This window comes from Eretmochelys imbricata, chromosome 20 (genome assembly GCF_965152235.1).
Source record: "Eretmochelys imbricata isolate rEreImb1 chromosome 20, rEreImb1.hap1, whole genome shotgun sequence".
Taxonomy (NCBI): Eukaryota; Metazoa; Chordata; order Testudines; family Cheloniidae; genus Eretmochelys; species Eretmochelys imbricata.
The window spans coordinates 17,084,171-17,105,808 of NC_135591.1; the positions used below are offsets into that span (position 1 = coordinate 17,084,171).

Sequence of the window (21,638 nt, forward strand, 5' to 3'; positions counted from 1 at the left end):
ATAATAACTGAAAAGCAAAGTCAGACCACCAAAACTTTGTGCTTGATGGTAGACGGGATGTGCAGCTGGCAGCTGAGGTGAAGTTATGTCCACATGGCTCTCTCCCTCACTCCTTCCCCTGCTCGCAGCCTGGGAAAAACATGCCCTGAACTAAACTAAAATTGATTGCACACAGCATGACCTAGGAGGCAATCGACTTTTTGATCAAGATAGCAAACCAGAGCAGCTGCTGTAAGGCTGCATAATTCCATTGACTTCAGTAGAGCCGCAGCAGTTGAGGATCTGGTCCAAAGGTTCCAGTGAAGCCATGTCTGATTTACAGCAGTCTGGGATTTGGCCCAGACTTTAATAGGAAATGAAGGTCGAAGTTAGGCAGTTTAACCTCAAAAGGGGATTTTGTAAAAGCTCTGAATTGATTCAGTTTTGAAACATCAATACAAGAAGGGTTTTTAGGAAGCCTGCTGGAATGAAAGCGAACTCACTGATTTCAGCTTATCCCGGCAGCCAACCACAGCCTGGGCTCCAGGAAGGAAGTGGAACTGACAAGAAAGTGTGACCTTGTGGGTCACCTTGAGGGACAAGAGTGTAGCAAACAGCACCACCTCTGAGAAGACAGTTTGATCTAAGAGACACAGGTGCAATTAGCTGAGGGCAGGCCTCTGGGGTTTTAAAGATAGATGGGCTGCAGAACTTGAGGTACGTATTGGTTATGCTTTGGGGGCCTAAATCTTCCTCTTCAACAGAGCCCTTCCCACCATTACCTGTAGTGTAGTAACACTCAGGGAACGGATGGCCAGGATCCCCTGGGGGACTAACTTGAAGGGGAAAGGAGTCCAGGAGAGCTGGCTGTATTTCAAGGAATCCCTGTTGAGGATACAGGGACAAACCATCCCAATGAGTCGAAAGAATAGTAAATATGGCAGGCGACCAGCTTGGCTTAACGGTGAAATCCTAGCGGATCTTAAACATAAAAAAGAAGCTTACAAGAAGTGGAAGGTTGGACATATGACCAGGGAAGAGTATAAAAATATTGCTCGGGCATGTAGGAATGAAATCAGGAAGGCCAAATCGCACCTGGAGCTGCAGCTAGCAAGAGATGTCAAGAGTAACAAGAAGGGTTTCTTCAGGTATGTTGGCAACAAGAAGAAAGCCAAGGAAAGTGTGGGCCCCTTACTGAATGAGGGAGGCAACCTAGTGACAGAGGATGTGGAAAAAGCTAATGTACTCAATGCTTTTTTTGCCTCTGTTTTCACTAACAAGGTCAGCTCCCAGACTGCTGCGCTGGGCATCTCAAAATGGGGAAGAGATGGCCAGCCCTCTGTGGAGATAGAGGTGGTTAGGGACTATTTAGAAAAGCTGGACGTGCACAAGTCCATGGGGCCGGACGAGTTGCATCCGAGAGTGCTGAAGGAATTGGCGGCTGTGATTGCAGAGCCATTGACCATTATCTTTGAAAACTCGTGGCGAACCGGGGAAGTCCCGGATGACTGGAAAAAGGCTAATGTAGTGCCAATCTTTAAAAAAGGGAAGAAGGAGGATCCTGGGAACTACAGGCCAGTCAGCCTCACCTCAGTCCCTGGAAAAATCATGGAGCAGGTCCTCAAAGAATCAATCTTGAAGTACTTGCATGAGAGGAAAGTGATCAGGAACAGCCAGCATGGATTCACCAAGGGAAGGTCATGCCTGACTAATCTAATCGCCTTTTATCATGAGATTACTGGTTCTGTGGATGAAGGGAAAGCAGTGGATGTATTGTTTCTTGACTTTAGCAAAGCTTTTGACACGGTCTCCCACAGTATTCTTGTCAGCAAGTTAAGGAAGTATGGGCTGGATGAATGCACTATAAGGTGGGTAGAAAGCTGGCTAGATTGTCGGGCTCAACGGGTAGTGATCAATGGCTCCATGTCTAGTTGGCAGCCGGTGTCAAGTGGAGTGCCCCAGGGGTCGGTCCTGGGGCCGGTTTTGTTCAATATCTTCATAAATGATCTGGAGGATGGTGTGGATTGCACTCTCAGCAAATTTGCGGACGATACTAAACTGGGAGGAGTGGTAGATACGCTGGAGGGGAGGGATAGGATACAGAAGGACCTAGACAAATTGGAGGATTGGGCCAAAAGAAATCTGATGAGGTTCAATAAGGATAAGTGCAGGGTCCTGCACTTAGGACGGAAGAATCCAATGCACCGCTACAGACTAGGGACCGAATGGCTAGGCAGCAGTTCTGCGGAAAAGGACCTAGGGGTGACAGTGGACGAGAAGCTGGATATGAGTCAGCAGTGTGCCCTTGTTGCCAAGAAGGCCAATGGCATTTTGGGATGTATAAGTAGGGGCATAGTGAGCAGATCGAGGGACGTGATCGTCCCCCTCTATTCGACATTGGTGAGGCCTCATCTGGAGTACTGTGTCCAGTTTTGGGCCCCACACTACAAGAAGGATGTGGGTAAATTGGAGAGAGTCCAGCGAAGGGCAACAAAAATGATTAGGGGTCTAGAACATATGACTTATGAGGAGAGGCTGAGGGAGCTGGGATTGTTTAGCCTGCAGAAGAGAAGAATGAGGGGGGATTTGATAGCTGCTTTCAACTACCTGAAAGGGGGTTCCAAAGAGGATGGCTCTAGACTGTTCTCAATGGTAGCAGATGACAGAACGAGGAGTAATGGTCTCAAGTTGCAGTGGGGGAGGTTTAGATTGGATATTAGGAAAAACTTTTTCACTAAGAGGGTGGTGAAACACTGGAATGCGTTGCCTAGGGAGGTGGTGGAATCTCCTTCCTTGGAAGTTTTTAAGGTCAGGCTTGACAAAGCCCTGGCTGGGATGATTTAACTGGGAATTGGTCCTGCTTCGAGCAGGGGGTTGGACTAGATGAACTTCAGGGGTCCCTTCCAACCCTGATATTCTATGATTCTATGAACACCTAGGAGGCTAGACACACAAAGACCACCCCTACCGCAAGCAGCTTAGTCTAGTATCACCATTGCACAAATGACAACATTTATCCCCCCTAAAAATATACAACAAATCACACACAAAGAACCCCATAGCCCTGAGTTTTGCCCTGACACTGGAGAAGAGGTAGAGCTCCCATGAAGCCCACTAGGGACTTTACATGGAAGATGCTCAGAGCCTATGGGACTGGGTGGCTGTTTATGTGGTGTGAGACAGAGACGGCAATTTCCTGCAATATCCTTGAGAGGTTTATGTATTATTGGGGGCTGGGGTTGTATATAACCTCTCCGGGGGCAGATGTGACAGATATGAGACCGGGGAGTTCAAAAGACTATTAAAAATGTGCCAGACAACTATGGACTGTTGAGACAATACATTTTAAGTGGATTTCCTGGAGAATCCCTAGAAGGGAACATGAATGCAAATTTCTCCAACTCCAGTTATCCAAAAACCCAGCTTGGTGAAGCTATGCTGTGAGGAAAGGGGCAGCATCTGCTACATTACCTGTCACAGAAGGCCAAGAGCAAAGGCCAAACCTGTGTAAAGAAACAACTGATAAGCCCGGCCTGGGTTCCTGATCTAAGATGGGTGAAGTTGTAACCACTGGAAAAACCCAGGTGTGGGGCTTTGAAGGACTAAAACCTGCCAGAGCCCCATGTTGGAGCTGGGGAGACCTCTGGTGAGCTTTTTAGCATGCGTGTAGATACTTTTATTGTTTTAATGTTTTCTCTGTAATGTTTTTCCCTTAAGAATAAACATGCTTGCTTTGAAGGTGAGTGGCAACTTGCACCTATAGGCAAGACACTCGTCTCAGGCCTCGGAGAGAAAGCAAAGCATAGGCAGTGGCCTTCTTGGGACGTCTGTGTTGCTGAGGACTGTACAGTGTAACGCAGGGAGCTGGGAAGCCTTGAAGCCTCTGGTCAGAAGGGGGAGAAATGTGGGTGTCCTCCTAAGAGAGGGGACAGCTGGGACCCAGAAACCTAAAGTAGGGGCCTTTGGTTGGCCAAGAAGAGGGAATACAGGTACAGTTGCCCTGAAACTGTGACATTGTATGGAGGACTACTTGGAATTACAAGCTGTCATTTTAACAGGGTGGGGTTCCTGGTCCTACTTGCAGGGTTAAGGGCTCCAAAGGGAAGCGTTCAAGCAGCCAGTCTGGAACAAACCAGCCTAGAATGAGGTCGGGCGAGTTATGCCTTGCTGCCTTGGGGAGCAGCCTGCTTCGTCTCTCTCTGTTTGTGGGGTTCTGAATTCTAAGAAACAAAGTCATATTATGTTAGAACCAGGCAATTTAGGTTTTTATCTAATCTGTGTGTAAGACTGGAGTTTTACACTTATGTTCCTAAGGTAGATTCAGACATCTAACGATACCTACATAAAATATCACTATCTAACTCTTATATAGCACCTTTCATCCATAGATCTCAAAGCACTTTGCAAAGGAAGTTTTCCCCATTTTACAGATGGGGAAACAGACACAGAAGGGCAGTGACTTGCCCAAGGTCACCCAGACGGCCAGCAGCAGTGCTGAGAATGGTAGCCAGGTCTCCTGTATGTCAGAGCACCACCACACTGCTGGCTAAGAAGCAAGTCAGTTTCCATTATTCCTAAAACAAGACAGCCTGACACTGCAAAATGATCTGTCGTCCGGCTCACAGCAGTGTCTGATTTTTGTAGGGCTAGACCTGTTCAGTGTTTTTAGACTGACCCCTTAACAGCGAGCTGCCTGCCGGAAAGAGTGGGGCACTCTTTCTTTACAATGGAGGAAGGAAGTCTGAAAAGTTGGGGTACCCAAACCCTGTTAAATGAGGGAATTTTCCTCCTTGATTTTCAACTTGGGACTATCATTAGTGATCCGGCAGGAACAACTTGAGGCCTCAACTGAGATCAGCACCTCACTGTGCTAGGTGCTGTGCATGTACCTAGTGAGAGAATCCCTGGACCGAAAAGCTTGCCATCTAAATAGAAAGGGTAGAGGGTGGGTGGGGAACCAGGAACACAGAAATGACGTGACCAAGATCACACAGCTGGGAACAGTCCCCAGCTCTCCCACTCTTCTGGCTGCTTGCTACTGCTGAGATAAGTCCTCCCAACTTGATGATCATTTTAGATAAGCTATTACCAGCAGGACAGTGGGGTTGGAGGAGGTATTGTTTCATATTCTCTGTGTGTATATAATGTCTTCTGCAGCTTCCACGGTATGCATCCGATGAAGTGAGCTGTAGCTCACGAAAGCTCATGCTCAAATAAATTGGTTAGTCTCTAAGGTGCCACAAGTCCTCCTTTTCTTTTTAGAGTGAATGTGGTGATTTCACGGCCCTAAATGGAACTGCATGTCAAATTCTAACCGAGACGTCTTTTCCCCCCAAAGTGTCCATATGGCCGTAGAGTCAGAGGCATTACAAAGTTTTGAGCAAGTGTGGAAAAAGTCACTTCCTCTTTTAACTTGTCTGGGTGCCCTAGGATGGCTTCTGTGATCTGACATTCTTGGCAGTTCTCTAATTTATACAGCCTCTCAGGAAAAATAAGTTAGACAAAACCCACATTCCTCATGTAAAGAGAAAGATCATTCTGGCTGCCTGACGATCAGGAAGCAAAACCAAAGTAGAAACAGAAGAGGCAGCAAAGCCAGTCACTCCGTGTGGTTCACCTTTCGCACAGTAAAGGGTGAGATTAAACACCAGGTTCTGTGGTACTGAAAGGTGACAAGTTCAGAACTGATTAAAGGAAATACTCCATTCCTCCCCATATGAACTGGGGAACATACTGCCACTGGATACTGAGCACAAGAGCTTAGCTGGATTATTATTACTTTAAAGATCAGACATTTATGTGGCTAATGAGACCATCCAGAGCGAGAACAGAGAAGATTTAAGCAGCAAACAAGAGATCTAAATCCTCCCAGGGACATGAGCTAGCCTCTAAGTCTTGCAACTTCAGAGGATGCTTTGGTTATGCCGTCAGTGCAGGGTACATCCACCTTCCTCTTACGCAGCTTGATGCTGGCCGGTCAGGAAAACGAGCTGTATGGGCCATGGGTCTGATCCCACGAATGGAGTCAGGAAAGGAAGAGATGCAAGCAGAGATCTCACCAAGAAGGGGAAATGCACTTTCCCTGCCTTGCCGGGAGTTCTTGGCTGCTGCTTGCCTGCCAAGGCACAGACAAACTAAATTGCAGTGTTGGGGACTAGGCTCAGATTGGTAAATAAGCATTTGATTAAGGGCTCAGGCCGCCCCTCCCGTGCTGAAGGGCTGATTCGGCGCCACCGGCATGATTCCCATTAGACAAGATCAAAACAAACCACAAACGCAACAAAAGGCGGCAATTTTCCTCCTTTGTCAGGGCTTGGTAGCTCCTGGCGGCTGCTCACTGAAAGCCTGATGCAAAGCACAGTAGAGGCAGCATGGGGAACAAACTCCTACCAACTCTGGCCCCATCTTCATTCATGGACCTTCTAGGGGCCTGACTCGAGTGAACAATTGGTGCAGGGAGGGAGGCAGGTAGGGTGCCCTGCCAGTCTACATCCCTCACAATCGCATGGGAGAAGAGCTGCAACAGGGAGCAAACCAAGCAGAGATTGGTGGGTAAAGATTTGCAGGCAGGAGCTCCCCACCCACCTAGATCATCCCCCAACCTCAGCTGGGAGAACTACTGCCCAAGCTGCAGTCTCACGAGCCATCAGCATTCAAGTCTCCACCGGCCTTGGCAGAGTCCTCTGGCAAAGAGAGGATCTGCTGTTTCACATTCTCCCCCAGGCACGAGAGGGCAGAGGTATAATATCGTGCCTCAAGCAGAGAGGACCTGTTAATACCTGCTTTCCCCTTTGCAATTCACCTTTCACTGTAGAAGGGGGCCACACTCAACACTAGCTAGACATGGGGTAGCTCCTGATCCAGCTTTACCCAAGGTGTACAGGGAGACTGACATCCAGGAACTGAATCTGATCTCCCGAGTCCCAGTCCAGTGTCTTAACCACTCGTCTATCCTTCCTCAGTCCTTGCACACACTTCCCTGGGACACCATCTGGGCAGAAGAATGCATACATAGGATCAAGGCCTTCTTTCGGTCCACAGCAATTGTTTGTCAGTAGCCAGAGTGATTCATTAGTTCCTATAGCAGAGTAGATAATTAAGCCCATCTCAGCTCCTGCCGTGATATCCGATGCTTCAGAGGAAGCCGACTAACCTTTTTAATACACTCAGCTAGTGGTCTGTTGCTGCATAGATGGTGGTACCAGTCCTCTCCCTTGCTGGGAAACAAGCTTGTTAATTGCAACAGGAAATCCCTGGGTGCGGGGGCGTGTGTGATTGGAAAGATGTGCGAGGAAGGAAAAAAAGGGGGGGGGGAATGGAAGCTTGTCCCTAAATCCTCCCTCAGGCACCCAAAAAAGAGTTTCTTTTACAGCTTCGAGGCTAAAGCAAAGCGTCAGAGAAAGTTCCAAAAAATCCTCTAGCACAGAGTTTAGTCACGTTTTCTGGACTCAGCTAGGGCTTTAATACAAAGGTGACCTTGAAAGGATCCATATAAAATCAGGGTGCGTTTCTTTTTTTTGATGGAGAAGTCAGGCTTGAGAAGTTGGAAGTTTTACTGCTTGTTTTTTTTAAGCCTTAGAAATAATCAGAAACACTCAGCTGGGGCTTCCCCTGGAATTGATTGCAGATCAGAAGAAAGTTTGTGACGGAGCCACTTGAGAAGGAGGCTGCTTCCTCACTGGTGGTGTCATGGATGTTCAGGTGTTTACAAAACACCAAAGAGTCTGACACGGTTTGAGGTCTTGATTACTGTGCTGGAATCACATACCCAGGATGAGATGTTGTCTGACCACGCACTAGAAAGCTGCAGCTGTTTACTGTTCAATTGTGCCAGGTGCTGTACAGACACTGAACAAGATTTTAAGATGTTCAGACACAGACCATCTAGATTTAAAAGTGCTCTGGTTAAACTGATGCAAACCCCTAATGTAGACACCCTTAAACCAGTTTAAGTCTCACTCAGACAGGTTTAGCCAGCGCCAGAACGTTGGAAACGCATAGCTTAATTTGCCATTAGAGGTATGCCCTCGTTTAAAATCTAGTTAAGCTGGTGCACCTTTCTAGCATGCACCTGGCAGTCATGTACACCAATGTGAGCTGGGGATGGGTCATCGCCATTTTAATTTAGTGAGACAAGGTAGGTAGGTGAAGTAATATCTTGTAGTGGGCCAGCTTCTGTGAGAGAGAGAGAGGCTTTCGAGCCACACAGAGCTCTAGATGCCGTGTGGCTCAAAGGCTTGTCTCTCTCACCAACAGTAGTTGATCTAATAAAAGAAATTACCACACCCGCCTTGTCTCTCTAATATCCTGGGACCAACATGGCTACGCCACCACTGTATGTTAATTTAGTAACATTTTTACACTCCCTGTGCACTAACAACCGCACAAAGCACAGCTTTAAGGGAGAATCCGTCCGCCCCCCCCCCCCCCCCCCCCCCCCGACGTGATTTGGGCAACTGCTTTACACCCCTATACTTGAGGTTTGCACCGCTGGCAGCAACACCAGTGTGGACACAGCTCGCCAGCTCACCTTTCCCTCTTGGGATGAGCCTTTTGCCAGTTCTCCCACCTAGGCAGGACCTGAAACGTAACCTGGGAGAGACAGACAGAACACGCTTGGCTGCTGACGAATAAAGCATGCCCAGGCCTCTGCAGGCTGCATTATTCTGGAGCCTAGAAGTCTCAACTGAGAGGCTGCACAGAGAGTGTGAGACAGCCCCTGCCCCACAGAGCTCACAGTCTAAATAGACAAAGAGTGGGAGGGGAAACTGAGGCACAGAGGGGCAAGGGACTTGGCGAAGTTCACACAGAGTCAGTGGCAGGACTAGGAATAGACCCCAGGACTCATGTCCCATCCACCACACCCATTTCTCAAACTTTTCAGGTTGATAACCCCTTACTTGAAGTCAAAAATTTTCATGACTCCCTCCCTGTCTCACGTTGACTACAAAGAATAAAAAAAAGCATCAGTGATGATAACACTAAGCTTGCATATGCATGGAGAGGCTGGCAGGATACTTACCTTGAAGAGGACAGCTACGTGGGTTGTCAGGGAGCGAGATTCTCTTTGCTTTAGATGGCAATAAGATTTGTCAATGTCTTAGGACCCCACCCCCAGGGTCACAACTCACCGGCTGACAGACCATATCGGACCGTGCCGCCTCTGAAGAACGCTGCTGGCATAGCCCCCAGCCAGAAGCACCGTGACTATGAAGGAAGTGGGTGAGGCCGTGCTGCCAGACCCCGCACTCATGCCACGCTGTTTGCTCCAGTGCATGAGACAGCAAATCATTCCAAGAGCTTTATTCCTATGTTGACTTAAGACACTTTCAATCATTAAAAAACAACAACAAAAAATCCATGTATGCAGAGTACTCCTACCACATCAGAGAGGGAAACGGACAAGGTCAGAACAGGGCACTTCGGAACAGAACTGAACTAGCGATTCCCCCAAATAATCTCTCTTTTCCCCCATGCAGGCCGGTAGAGGGCTCAAGATCCCGGCTGGGTTGTAACTGGCCATTTACTCTAGAAAGCGAATAGAATCACCATCCCACAGCCGGATGAGCGGGGGCATGCTCCATTCCGGATCAGGCTGCAGATGAATCAGTCTAGTGGAACAGAAGCGGGTCTCCTAACACAACACAATAGACCAGTAGGTGTTGCCAGAGCGGCGTTATCAGAGGCTCTTCTTGAGGGGGAAGGAAGGAAGTCGATCCATCAGGAAAGGGCTGAGTCTAACGCACCCTAATGCCGATCAGACAGCTCTTTGCCACACGGTGCCGTGCATACCCCCCACCCCTGAGGTCAAGCTATGTGATCCCAAGGGCTCTGTATGTTGGTGCCCCTTCACCCCAGGAAAGGCTGTACACAGGAGAGATGCTGGAGCGAGTTGTGCCCCCGAGGAGCTGGTAGAACCATGATGTGCCGCAGCTAGGACGAGAGACAGTCTGAAGCCCCCCAGGGGTGGGGATTTCAACCCTGCAGCTGGAGGGAGCTGCTCTAGAGTTATTGGGATGCTCCCAGGAGAAGGAACTCCCAGGTAGCAGAGCAGCAGCAGCGCTGTAAAGCCACAGTGGGCAGCATGGGGCTGGAGGGGAGAGCATACGACTGCCCAGCTAGAGCCAGTGAAGGAGGGGTCTGACGGGGAGTCCGCCTCAACTGTGGCCAAGGACGCCAGGCAGGTGCATGTCATGGCTGAAGCCACCCTGGAAGGAGCGGAGCTGGGTCAGCGCAGAGGTGGGGATGGTTCCCAGAGACAAGCCAAAGGAGCTGGCTCACATTCCCGGCAAGCCACCCAAGCCCCAGGAGCTCCCTGAGCTGGTGGCCTGATGCAGGGTGGGTGGGACTAAGTGCTTGTCAAGGGTGATTCCTACCGAGCCAGCAGTGATTGGTGCAGAGACAGAGAAAGTGGGGGAGGAGCCCAGCAGACCTACAGCTCCCATTCCTCCCTAGCCCAGCTGCAAAGCAGGTGCCCGCAGTCTCCTCACAGATCATCCCCTAATGCCCATCGGTTAAGGGGAAGGGCCACAGTCAGACACCCCATTGGTTAAGGAGAGGCGTTAACCCTTTAGTTACCCCACTAGAACATGTCCAGGTTTCTCCACTGACTGTGGTACTTGGATGCAGCCCCCTTGAAGCCAGTCAGATCCCCTTCCCCACGCAGTGGCTGTGTCCTGGGACTCCCGTGTCCAGGTCTGGCCGTGCCCCGGATCACATGCAGTCCATGGAGTTCTCAGGCAGGATGCCGAGAGCAGTGCCCGGCCCCTTGGCTGAGGTGCAGCTGGCAGACAGCACGCCCTCGGGCTCCGGGTCCACGTTCTCGATGTCCTCCATCTGGTCACTGGGGCCGTCCCAGTTGATGTGGAAGCGGGTGACACGGGGGTTGGAGGCCAGAATGTTCCTCTGCAGCTAAGCAGGGGGAGGAGGAGTCAGACAGCTGCAGGGCTTGTTATACAGTAATCTGGGGGCTAGAGACACCTAACAGCCCCCCAGCCTGTGTAGGAGAACCCTATGGGGGGAGAGATGCTGGAAAATTTCCAGTCAATCAGCTGGCTGTAGGGGCCCTTGCTGGGATTTCATGCTATGGGGAAAGAAGTGGGGCCTTCCCACCCCCAGGGCGTACCCTGGCCTAAGCCAGTTGAGATGGGAGGGCAGGACAGCACTGGGATATAACCAGGAGTCAAGTCTTTTCTTCCTTAACTAAGGGCATGGCTACACTTGCAGATGTAGAGCGCTGCAAGTTAACCCAGCCCTTGGAGAGCGCAGTAGGGAAAGCGCTGCAGTGTGTCCACACTGTCAGATTCAAGCATACTGGCATGGCCACATTAGCAGCTCTTGCAATGCCACAGAGAACAGTGATGTGGTAGCTATCCCAGCATGCAAGTGGCTGCAACGTGCTTTTCAAATGGGGGGTGGGGGTGGAGTGTGACAGGGAGCATGGTGTGTGTATGTGGGGGGAGAGAGCGTGGATTTGTAGGGGGGCTGAGAGCATGTCAGCATGCTGTCTTGTAAGTTCAGACAACAGCAGACCCCCCTCCCCCAGCCTCTCTCTCTCACACAATCACAGCAAGCAACATTGTCTCAGAGAAGATAAGCAGCCGGCTGTCAGAAATGGAGCTTTGAAAGGGCATATCCGCATTCCTACAGCCAACTTCAAATCAATGACAAGAGTGGCCACTTGACTTAAGGTGATTATGGGACTTTCTGGAGGCTGATCAGAGTGCAGTAATCCAACACCTTGTTCACACGGACGCTGGGGTGTTTAACGAGGCACAGCAAGCATTATGATTCTCATGGAGGTGGATTACCAGAAGTGCTCCAGCTGCAGAGTCCAGGCGCTCTAAGTGCCTTGCCAGTGTGGATGGGTCGTGAGTTAGGGCGCTTGGGGCTGCTTTAATGTGCTCTAAATTGTAAGCGTAGCCAAGCCCTTAGTAAAGGTCTAAAGTACCAGCAGCCCTGCTGTACAGAGGGGGAAACCGAGGCACAGGGTAGCAGGGAAGCGACCTGGGCAAGGACCTACAAGTAAATCGGTAGCAGAGCCAGGAAGGGGACCCAGGTGCACTGACTCCCAGTCCCCTAGCCAGGGACCTCGAGACTCACCCTTTCCCTAGCCGGACAGGGACCAAGAGCTTGAAATGCCGCACTAGGGCTCAGAGCATCAGAGAGCTCCCTGATCCCAGCCCCCCAACCCCGTGAGGAACTGGGTCAGACCAGGGCTCTGAAGTGGCAAGAGCCTCCTTGCCCAGAAGGCCCGAGGTGCCCCTTACAAAGACCCCATCGGCAGGGTGTGAGTCAAGAGCCCCCTCTGCCAGCTGCTCGTACCTGGGAGAAGTCTGGCTTAAGGGGCGGGTTCTCCCGCAGCTCAGGGTCCGTGTACTCGTTGTTGACATAGTAGCCCACGCGGATGAACTCCTGGCCCAGGTAGGTGCAGGTGATGAGCACCACAGTCACCCCCACCGCGTCACTCTCAGGGATCAGGCTGGGGTTGGGGGCTTCGGCCTGGAAAGGAAGCAACATCCCCGCCCCAGGAGGAGGTCAAAGAGCACGTCAGAGGGGCACCGAAAGCCAGTCACATTGGTGAGTTTTTAAGCCAGAAGGGACAACCAAATCACCCTGTATGACCTTCTCTCTATCACCAAGCCCAACAGCCCAGATCAGACCAAACTATGGGAGACCCAACAGTTGAATGCCACAGGGAGAAAACAGGAGGGACTGAGGTGCTAGCGATGACTGGGAATTGATTTAGTGAGATCTAACCAGACGAGCTGAGCAAGGACCCCTGCTACGCACAGTAGAGAAAGGCGAATAACCACCAAGGTCCCTACCAATCTGACAGCAGGGTTGGGGTGGGAGATTTCCTCCTGACCCCAAACCTGAAGATCAGCGTGACCGTGAGCACGGGAGCAAGGCTCACCAGCCAAGCATCTGAGAAAGAATTCTCTGTACTCCCTCAGGGTACCAGCCCACCCTGTCCACAGTCCATCTCCAGCTGTGGTCAATCCCTGATGCTTAAGAGGAAGGACAAAAATAACCCTGAACACACAAAGGGAAACAAGTTTCAGAGTAGCAGCCGTGTTAGTCTGTATCCGCAAAAAGAAAAGGAGGACTTGTGGCACCTTAGAGACTAACAAATTTATTAGAGCATAAGCTTTCGTGAGCAATTGGCTTCCTGATTCCCGCTAGCTAACATTGCTCTCTGCAGACATCATGCTCGGAAGGGTCTTCACCACCATAATAAGGCGTTGCCCATTCATCCTGCCTCCTCACTCAAAAATACTGCCACAGATTAAGGGTCCCAAGCTGCTTTGGTTGCATTTCGCCTATCCAGTTGCTTCCTAGCCCCAGACCAGGCCCTCTAGCCCCGCCCAAGTCTCTCACTAATGCCTCTTACCTCAAACACAAACATGTGCCTCCCAGCTGGGACAGGCCCCACCAGCACAGAGTCGAGCACCTGGTCATACTCCTCGCTCTCCGCAGAGCCCACATAGATGATTTTCCACTCCAGGTCTGAAAGGGAAGGGGACCGCAGTGAGAATCAGCAGCAGCCCCTGAGTAATGCTGGGGAACCGATTCTGCTCTGGATTTACACCAGCATAACTAAGCACAACACCCAGATTTACACCAACGTGATGGTCTGACCCTGTCCCTTGTGTTCCCCATCGGTTCCCCATCCAGAACTTAATTATCAGTGTCTCACAACCACCAACCCCTTTGTGCTGGGCACTGCCCAGACATGCTAGGACACCACCACAAAGCAGACATGATAAAGGAAGGGTTATTATGCCCTTTTACAGGGACACTGAGGCACAGCAAGCTTAAGTGACTTGCCCAAGATTCAACAGACGCTGTGGCATGGCCCAGAACCGAATTCTGATCTCCTGAGTCCCCAGCAAACACCTCAAACATGAAACCATCCTCTGAGCTGCAAGCTCCTTCCCTTCCTCCTGCCAACCCATTTCTTCGAGGGATAGGGATCAAAGGGGACCCCAGAAGGTTAGATTCTGTAGACCACCAACAAGAGATGGGAGACCACCTTTTGGCAAGAGATGAGACCACAGCACTGACCAGAGTCTCCGACAGGTGCAGCCCCAGTGGGAAGGGAGCCAGACTCTGCTCTTTAAAGCTCATGAGAGATTTCCTGATTATGGGCCAAGGGATCATCTTAAGCATTGCCTGCACTCAAGGCTGCACCAGTTACAGCCAGAATGGTTTCGTTGCAAACCCCCATCTGTCTATCCGGTTCCATCTGCAGTTCCTTGTCTGATACTTAGATCGGAAGCTCTTTGGGGCTGGGTCCTTCTTTTTTGTTGTTTGTACAGCGCCTGACACAATGGGGTCCTGAGTCATGTTACCTCCTGTGTGGGCGCTCTTAATTACATTAAGCTCAACTCTGGTTTTAAATCAAGTTAATAATCAGTGCTCCTCTGAATACAAGCACATGCACTAGGGTTGCCAAGCTGTCAATTCCAAGGGATGAGTTTCAGCTCCGAGCAGGATCTGCCTTCTTTTACCAAAGCCTGGTACCCAAACCTAAGAGGCGCTCAGGCATGTCCAAGCCTGAGCCAATGCCAGGCCTATGCCCCCATGCACAGACATCAAGCTAGAACAAGTATGCGTATGGGAGGGTGGAAGGGTAGTTTTCACTTCCACACCTGAGGGAAGCATGCTATGTAACATGTAAACAGTTCCCAGGAGACTGGATCCGGGTGGCCTTTGCCAGGCAGAGTAATGCCACATAGCAGGGGGAGTTCAGATGAAGGGGGATATGTAGTTTCTCAAAACAAATCAGAAACAGCAGCTTTTCACATACAGAAGCTGTGTAATTTACAAGAGAGGGGATGCATTAGCCAGAGATTACATAATAGGCTAGAGAAGCTTACTAATAGAGGGAAGCCTTCCTTGAGGAACAAACTGCAGCATATACCCTCAAGCTGCTACGAGCTATAGCCCCCTTCCCAGAATAGAGAGTAGTGGGGGATGATCCCACACAAGCCCCTAAGAGTGAGGAAATTCAGTCTGATTGAGAGCTGATCCTCCCCCCAGTGCACTGGAAAGCTTATCTGATTGGTTCGCAGACAGGTTTCCCAGAGTGGCATGGCCCGTCCTGTTTTAAGATCCCCGCACAGGGCAAGCCGCAGAGTGAGGCGGACTATGCAGCGGGTGATGCCGCCTGTATCAGGAGGATCGCCTTGGAGAAGATGGACGGTCCAACAACGCGGCAGCATTCCTGCTGCCCCCACTCAGCGGGGCTGTGCTCAGACTCCGCAAACAGCCCATTTTCAAACAGTAAAGCCAATGAAACATGCCAATTTCTCAGCCCCAAAGACAGCAGAGAGATTTGGCTGCCGCCACTCCACAGCTTTGACACCCCCTGAAGTTAAGAGGCTCAGGGCTTAGGCATAAAGGGCTTTGCAAGCTACGCTTTCGTGACAACACCGCTCTGCGGCGTGACATCTCACGCTATCCTCACACCCTTTGGAAAGTCTCTTTTCGACCCCTGGGCTCCTTTCTTCAGAGGAAGGAGCCAGCCTCCCAGAGATGCCTCAGAAGCACTCAGCTCTCTTAATACAATGGCTCTAAAACTGCAGTCTAAGGGCCGTTTTCCTTGATGGGCTGTTTTAAGAAGAAGGGGCAGGAGGGGGTTTAGGGTCTTTTGGATGGGAAATCTTAGCGGCGGAGAGCAGACAAAGAACTGGAAACATCACTGCCACTATTCTACCTTTCAGCGCCATCGTTTCGCTGTGTTAAGTAATGTCTCATTCACGTGTTTATTGCTGGAAAATATTCAGCCCAGGAAGATTAGTCTGGCTACACCATGCTCTGCAAAAGGCAAAAGTTTTCTGCCCCGAGGCATCTCCGGACCAGAAGGATTCTCTGGCCACCGAATCAAGCTGTGCGTGGCCCGCTTTTCAGAACTGCTGGGCACAACGTGATTCTCACCCATCAGGGCATAACGTACCCTTTAAGCCGCGGGGTCGATAAAAACGGGCACCAAGGGAACAGAAGTTTGCAAGCAGAATTCCCTGGGGGCTGCCAGGTAAGAGTCTCACCCCCCACCCCCCCGGCGAGGGGCGAGGCGGGGCTGGCAGGGCTAATGGGGGTAGTTCAGCTGGGTGATTTTGACACCCAAGAGCTCGCTGCAGCCCGCTGAGTGGAGCCAGAGGCGGGGGGGGGGGGCTTCCAGCTCCCGTCCGCTTCCCCAGCGCTGCCCCGCCCCGCTCCTGTCTGGGCCTTGGCTCGCTCCCCCCCCGCAGCCCCCTGCCCGCTCCGGTAAGAGCCGCCCGGCCTGCTGCGGCCACGAGCGAGCGACGGCGGGCCAGGGGACTGGCGGTCCGGAACCCAGGAGTCCGGGGTCCCTGAACCCGGCGCATCTGCCCCGCCCCCACTCCCCGCCCGCCCGGGAGGCCCCGCCCCCAGCCTGTGCGCGGTGGGGGGGTCCGCTCCAGGCCGGGGCGGAATGGGGGTGGGGGAGCAGGGGCTGATGGCGGCGGGGGGGCTCCCAGGCCTCAAAGGTCCCAGGGCCGGACCGGAAGGTTCCCGGCGGGGGGGGGGGGCGGCGCCCGGGTGCCCCGTTGTCGGGGGCTCCCGGCCGGACTCACCGTGCGGCAGCGCCTCCCCGCACTCGAACTGCACCTGGAAGCGCAGCGGGCGGCCGAACGGGCTCGGGTTCTCCAGCACCGACACCCCCAGCACCGACACGCGGGACATGCCGCCGCCGCCGGGACCCGAACCCGCCGCCGCGCGCGCCACAAAGCGGCCCCGCCGCCCGCGCGCGCCGCCTGCGCGCACAGCCGGCCAATCAGCGCGCGTCACCCGCCGGCCTCCGCCAATCCCCACCTCCGCCCCACACCGACGCGCCAATCCCCGCACTTCGCGCCGGGACCAATCCCCGCCCGGCCCGCTCACTTCCTGCCGAGCGCCGCACCCCTGCCCTCAGTCGCCAATCGGCTTTCCCCTCCCCGTCCCTGGCGGGAGCCGGATGCGACCAATCCGCGTCCGCCTCGCATTGCTCCCCGCCAATCCGCGCGCGCGCCGATCTTGGGGACACCAGCGGCCAACAACCAGCCAGGTCGCTTGGACGAAAGAGGAAGGAGGAGGGGGAGGAGAGTCTGACCAATCAGGAGGGGAGATGAGGCAGAGGCGGGGGAGCCTGGGTGGGGGGCTGTAGGGGGCGGTGCCTGGGCCTTATAGGGCCATATGGGACTGGGCGTTACATTCCTGCGGGGGTTGGTGGGAGCCAGGCGCTAGGGGGCGCCTGGAGGTGCCAGCCATCAGACCAGATTTAAAGCCAGGGGGAGGGAGCTGTGGGGTGGGATCGAGGGGCACTGGCAGAGCACTGCCCTGGTGCCGCGCTGAGAGAGCAGAGTGCCCCCTCCTGGCTCACGGCATCCACCCCCCGGCTTCTCCTCTGAGTGCCTGACCCAGCCGAGCTCAGGGAACTCCCCTCCGCCTCCCCTACTTCCCCCTCCTGGAGGCTGGGCCGGATCCAGGGTTCTTCTTCGCTGCCTGCCTGGTCTGCCCCGTGGCCGTTCAGCGAATGCCAGGCCCCACCCTGCATGGAGCTAGGCGAGCAACCCCTGTGCACGTTACTGTGTGGCTGTTACACACCTGCTGTGCCACTCCCCAGACATAGCTGCATTTCAGTGCTGGGTGAACTATCCCCACGCAGAGCTGCTGTGTGACTGTTACACACCTGCCATGTCCCACCCCAGAGGTGGCTGGATTTAAATGCTGGAAGAATCGATACCTGGACCCACCTCTTGGGGTTTGTGAGACTTCATCCCTTTGTGTGTATGAACGCTCTGAGGTGTCGCGAGGAAAGGGGGAAGCACTATTACCCTTTGCCAAGTCTTGGGCTTGGGACAACGAATCCGGACGAGTGGGGTAGCTAAATAGATGGTTAGGTGCAGGACAGGCAGATGGATATAGAGAGCGCGGGGGGTGGATAGAAGAGGTGTATGTGGAAGGAGGGAGGGGAGGGGGAAATGGATAGAGGGTGTGGGGATGTGTGCAGATGTTTGAAGATGAATAGCGGGGATGGATGGATGGGGTGGGGGATGGACAGAGGGGTGTGGAAGGACGGATGGATGGTTGGGGTTGGTGGGTTGGATAGAGGGGTAGGGATGGGTGGGGGTGTTTGAAGGTGAATAGAGGGGATGGATGGATGGAGTGGGGGATGGACAGGGGTGTGGATGGAGGGATGGGTGGGTGGAGGGATGGATCGAGGCGTGTGAAAGGAGGGAGGAAGGGATGGGGTCAGTGGGGATGGGTGGGATGTTTGACAATTAATAGAGATGGGGGTGTTTATAGATGGATGGATGGGGTGGGGGGTGGACAGAGGGATGTGGATGGATAGATGGATGGATGAGGTTGGTGTGGATGGATAGATGGAGTAGGGATGGGTGGGGGTGTTTGAAGATGAATAGAGGGGATGGATGGATGGGGTGGGGGATGGAGGAATGGGGTTGGTGTGGGATGGACAGAGGGGTTTGGATGGGGTCGATGGGGATGGATAGAAGGGTAGGGATGGGTGGGGGTGTTTGAAGATGAATAGCAGGGATGGATGGATGGGGTGGGGGATGGACAGAGGGGGGGTGGATGGAGGGATGGATGGATGGGGTCCGTGGGGATGATAGAGGGGTGTGGATGGAGGGATGGGGCAGGTGGAGGGATGGACAGAGGGCATAGGTATGGGTGGGGATGTTTGAAGATGAATAGAGGGGATGGATGGATGGATGGGGTGAGACTGGACCGAGGGGTGTGGATGGAGGGATGGGGTGGGTGGACGGATGGATAGAGGGCTGTGGATGGAGGGATGGGGTAGGTGGAGGGATGGATAGAGGGGTGTGGATGGAGGGATGGATGGATGGGGTCAGTGGGGATGGATAGAGGGGTAGGGATGGGTGGGGGTGTTTGAAGATGAATGGGGGGATGGATGGATGGGGTGGGGGATGGACAGAGGGGTGTGGATGGAGGGATGGGGTGGGTGGACGGATGGATAGAGGGCTGTGGATGGAGGGATGGGGTAGGTGGAGGGATGGATAGAGGGGTGTGGATGGAGGGATGGATGGATGGGGTCAGTGGGGATGGATAGAGGGGTAGGTATGGGTGGGGGTGTTTGAAGATGAATAGAGGGGATGGATGGATGGATGGGGTGAGACTGGACCGAGGGGTGTGGATGGAGGGATGGGGTGGGTGGGGGGATGGATAGAGGGGTGTGGATGGAGGGATGGGGTAGGTGGAGGGATGGATAGAGGGGTGTGGATGGAGGGATGGATGGATGGGGTCAGTGGGGATGGATAGAGGGGTAGGGATGGGTGGGGGTGTTTGAAGATGAATGGGGGGATGGATGGATGGGGTGGGGGATGGACAGAGGGGTGTGGATGGAGGGATGGGGTGGGTGGAGGGATGGATAGAGGGGTGTGGATGGAGGGATGGGGTGGGTGGAGGGATGGATAGAGGGCTGTGGATGGAGGGATGGGGTAGGTGGAGGGATGGATAGAGGGCTGTGGATGGAGGGATGGATGGATGGGGTCAGTGGGGATGGATAGAGGGGTAGGGATGGGTGGGGGTGTTTGAAGATGAATGGGGGGATGGATGGATGGGGTGGGGGATGGACAGAGGGCTGTGGATGGAGGGATGGGGTAGGTGGAGGGATGGATAGAGGGCTGTGGATGGAGGGATGGATGGATGGGGTCAGTGGGGATGGATAGAGGGGTAGGGATGGGTGGGGGTGTTTGAAGATGAATGGGGGGATGGATGGATGGGGTGGGGGATGGACAGAGGGGTGTGGATGGAGGGATGGGGTGGGTGGAGGGATGGATAGAGGGGTGTGGATGGAGGGATGGGGTGGGTGGAGGGATGGATAGAGGGGTGTGGATGGAGGGATGGGGTGGGTGGACGGATGGATAGAGGGCTGTGGATGGAGGGATGGGGTAGGTGGAGGGATGGATAGAGGGCTGTGGATGGAGGGATGGATGGATGGGGTCAGTGGGGATGGATAGAGGGGTAGGGATGGGTGGGGGTGTTTGAAGATGAATGGGGGGATGGATGGATGGGGTGGGGGATGGACAGAGGGGTGTGGATGGAGGGATGGGGTGGGTGGAGGGATAGATAGAGGGCTGTGGATGGAGGGATGGATGGATGGGGTCAGTGGGGATGGATAGAGGGGTAGGGATGGGTGGGGGTGTTTGAAGATGAATGGGGGGATGGATGGATGGGGTGGGGGATGGACCGAGGGGTGTGGATGGAGGGATGGGGTGGGTGGAGGGATGGATAGAGGGCTGTGGATGGAGGGATGGATGGATGGGGTCAGTGGGGATGGATAGAGGGGTAGGGATGGGTGGGGGTGTTTGAAGATGAATGGGGGGATGGATGGATGGGGTGGGGGATGGACAGAGGGGTGTGGATGGAGGGATGGGGTGGGTGGACGGATGGATAGAGGGCTGTGGATGGAGGGATGGGGTAGGTGGAGGGATGGATAGAGGGCTGTGGATGGAGGGATGGATGGATGGGGTCAGTGGGGATGGATAGAGGGGTAGGGATGGGTGGGGGTGTTTGAAGATGAATGGGGGGATGGATGGATGGGGTGGGGGATGGACCGAGGGGTGTGGATGGAGGGATGGGGTGGGTGGAGGGATAGATAGAGGGCTGTGGATGGAGGGATGGATGGATGGGGTCAGTGGGGATGGATAGAGGGGTAGGGATGGGTGGGGGTGTTTGAAGATGAATGGGGGGATGGATGGATGGGGTGGGGGATGGACAGAGGGGTGTGGATGGAGGGATGGGGTGGGTGGAGGGATGGATAGAGGGGTGTGGATGGAGGGATGGGGTGGGTGGACGGATGGATAGAGGGCTGTGGATGGAGGGATGGGGTGGGTGGACGGATGGATAGAGGGCTGTGGATGGAGGGATGGGGTTGGTGTGGGATGGACAGAGGGGTTTGGATGGGGTCGATGGGGATGGATAGAAGGGTAGGGATGGGTGGGGGTGTTTGAAGATGAATAGCAGGGATGGATGGATGGGGTGGGGGATGGACAGAGGGGGGGTGGATGGAGGGATGGATGGATGGGGTCCGTGGGGATGATAGAGGGGTGTGGATGGAGGGATGGGGCAGGTGGAGGGATGGACAGAGGGCATAGGTATGGGTGGGGATGTTTGAAGATGAATAGAGGGGATGGATGGATGGATGGGGTGAGACTGGACCGAGGGGTGTGGATGGAGGGATGGGGTGGGTGGAGGGATGGATAGAGGGCTGTGGATGGAGGGATGGGGTAGGTGGAGGGATGGATAGAGGGGTGTGGATGGAGGGATGGATGGATGGGGTCAGTGGGGATGGATAGAGGGGTAGGGATGGGTGGGGGTGTTTGAAGATGAATGGGGGGATGGATGGATGGGGTGGGGGATGGACAGAGGGGTGTGGATGGAGGGATGGGGTGGGTGGAGGGATGGATAGAGGGGTGTGGATGGAGGGATGGGGTGGGTGGACGGATGGATAGAGGGCTGTGGATGGAGGGATGGGGTGGGTGGAGGGATGGATAGAGGGCTGTGGATGGAGGGATGGATGGATGGGGTCAGTGGGGATGGATAGAGGGGTAGGGATGGGTGGGGGTGTTTGAAGATGAATGGGGGGATGGATGGATGGGGTGGGGGATGGA

At 53.8% G+C, this 21,638-nt stretch overlaps 1 protein-coding gene across 1 annotated transcript; it reads right to left on the minus strand.

Moving 5' to 3' along the window:
• Nucleotides 1-9,267: 9,267 nt before the first annotated feature.
• On the minus strand, nucleotides 9,268-16,759 carry ASF1B (anti-silencing function 1B histone chaperone). Its single transcript, XM_077838771.1, has 4 exons — nucleotides 16,581-16,759; nucleotides 13,373-13,488; nucleotides 12,304-12,480; nucleotides 9,268-10,890 (listed from the first exon to the last, which is right to left on the minus strand). The coding sequence occupies exons 1-4, from the start codon at nucleotides 16,687-16,689 to the stop codon at nucleotides 10,693-10,695; spliced, it is 600 nt and encodes a 199-aa protein (XP_077694897.1). The 5' UTR covers nucleotides 16,690-16,759; the 3' UTR covers nucleotides 9,268-10,692.
• Between the last annotated feature and the right edge of the window lie 4,879 nt (nucleotides 16,760-21,638).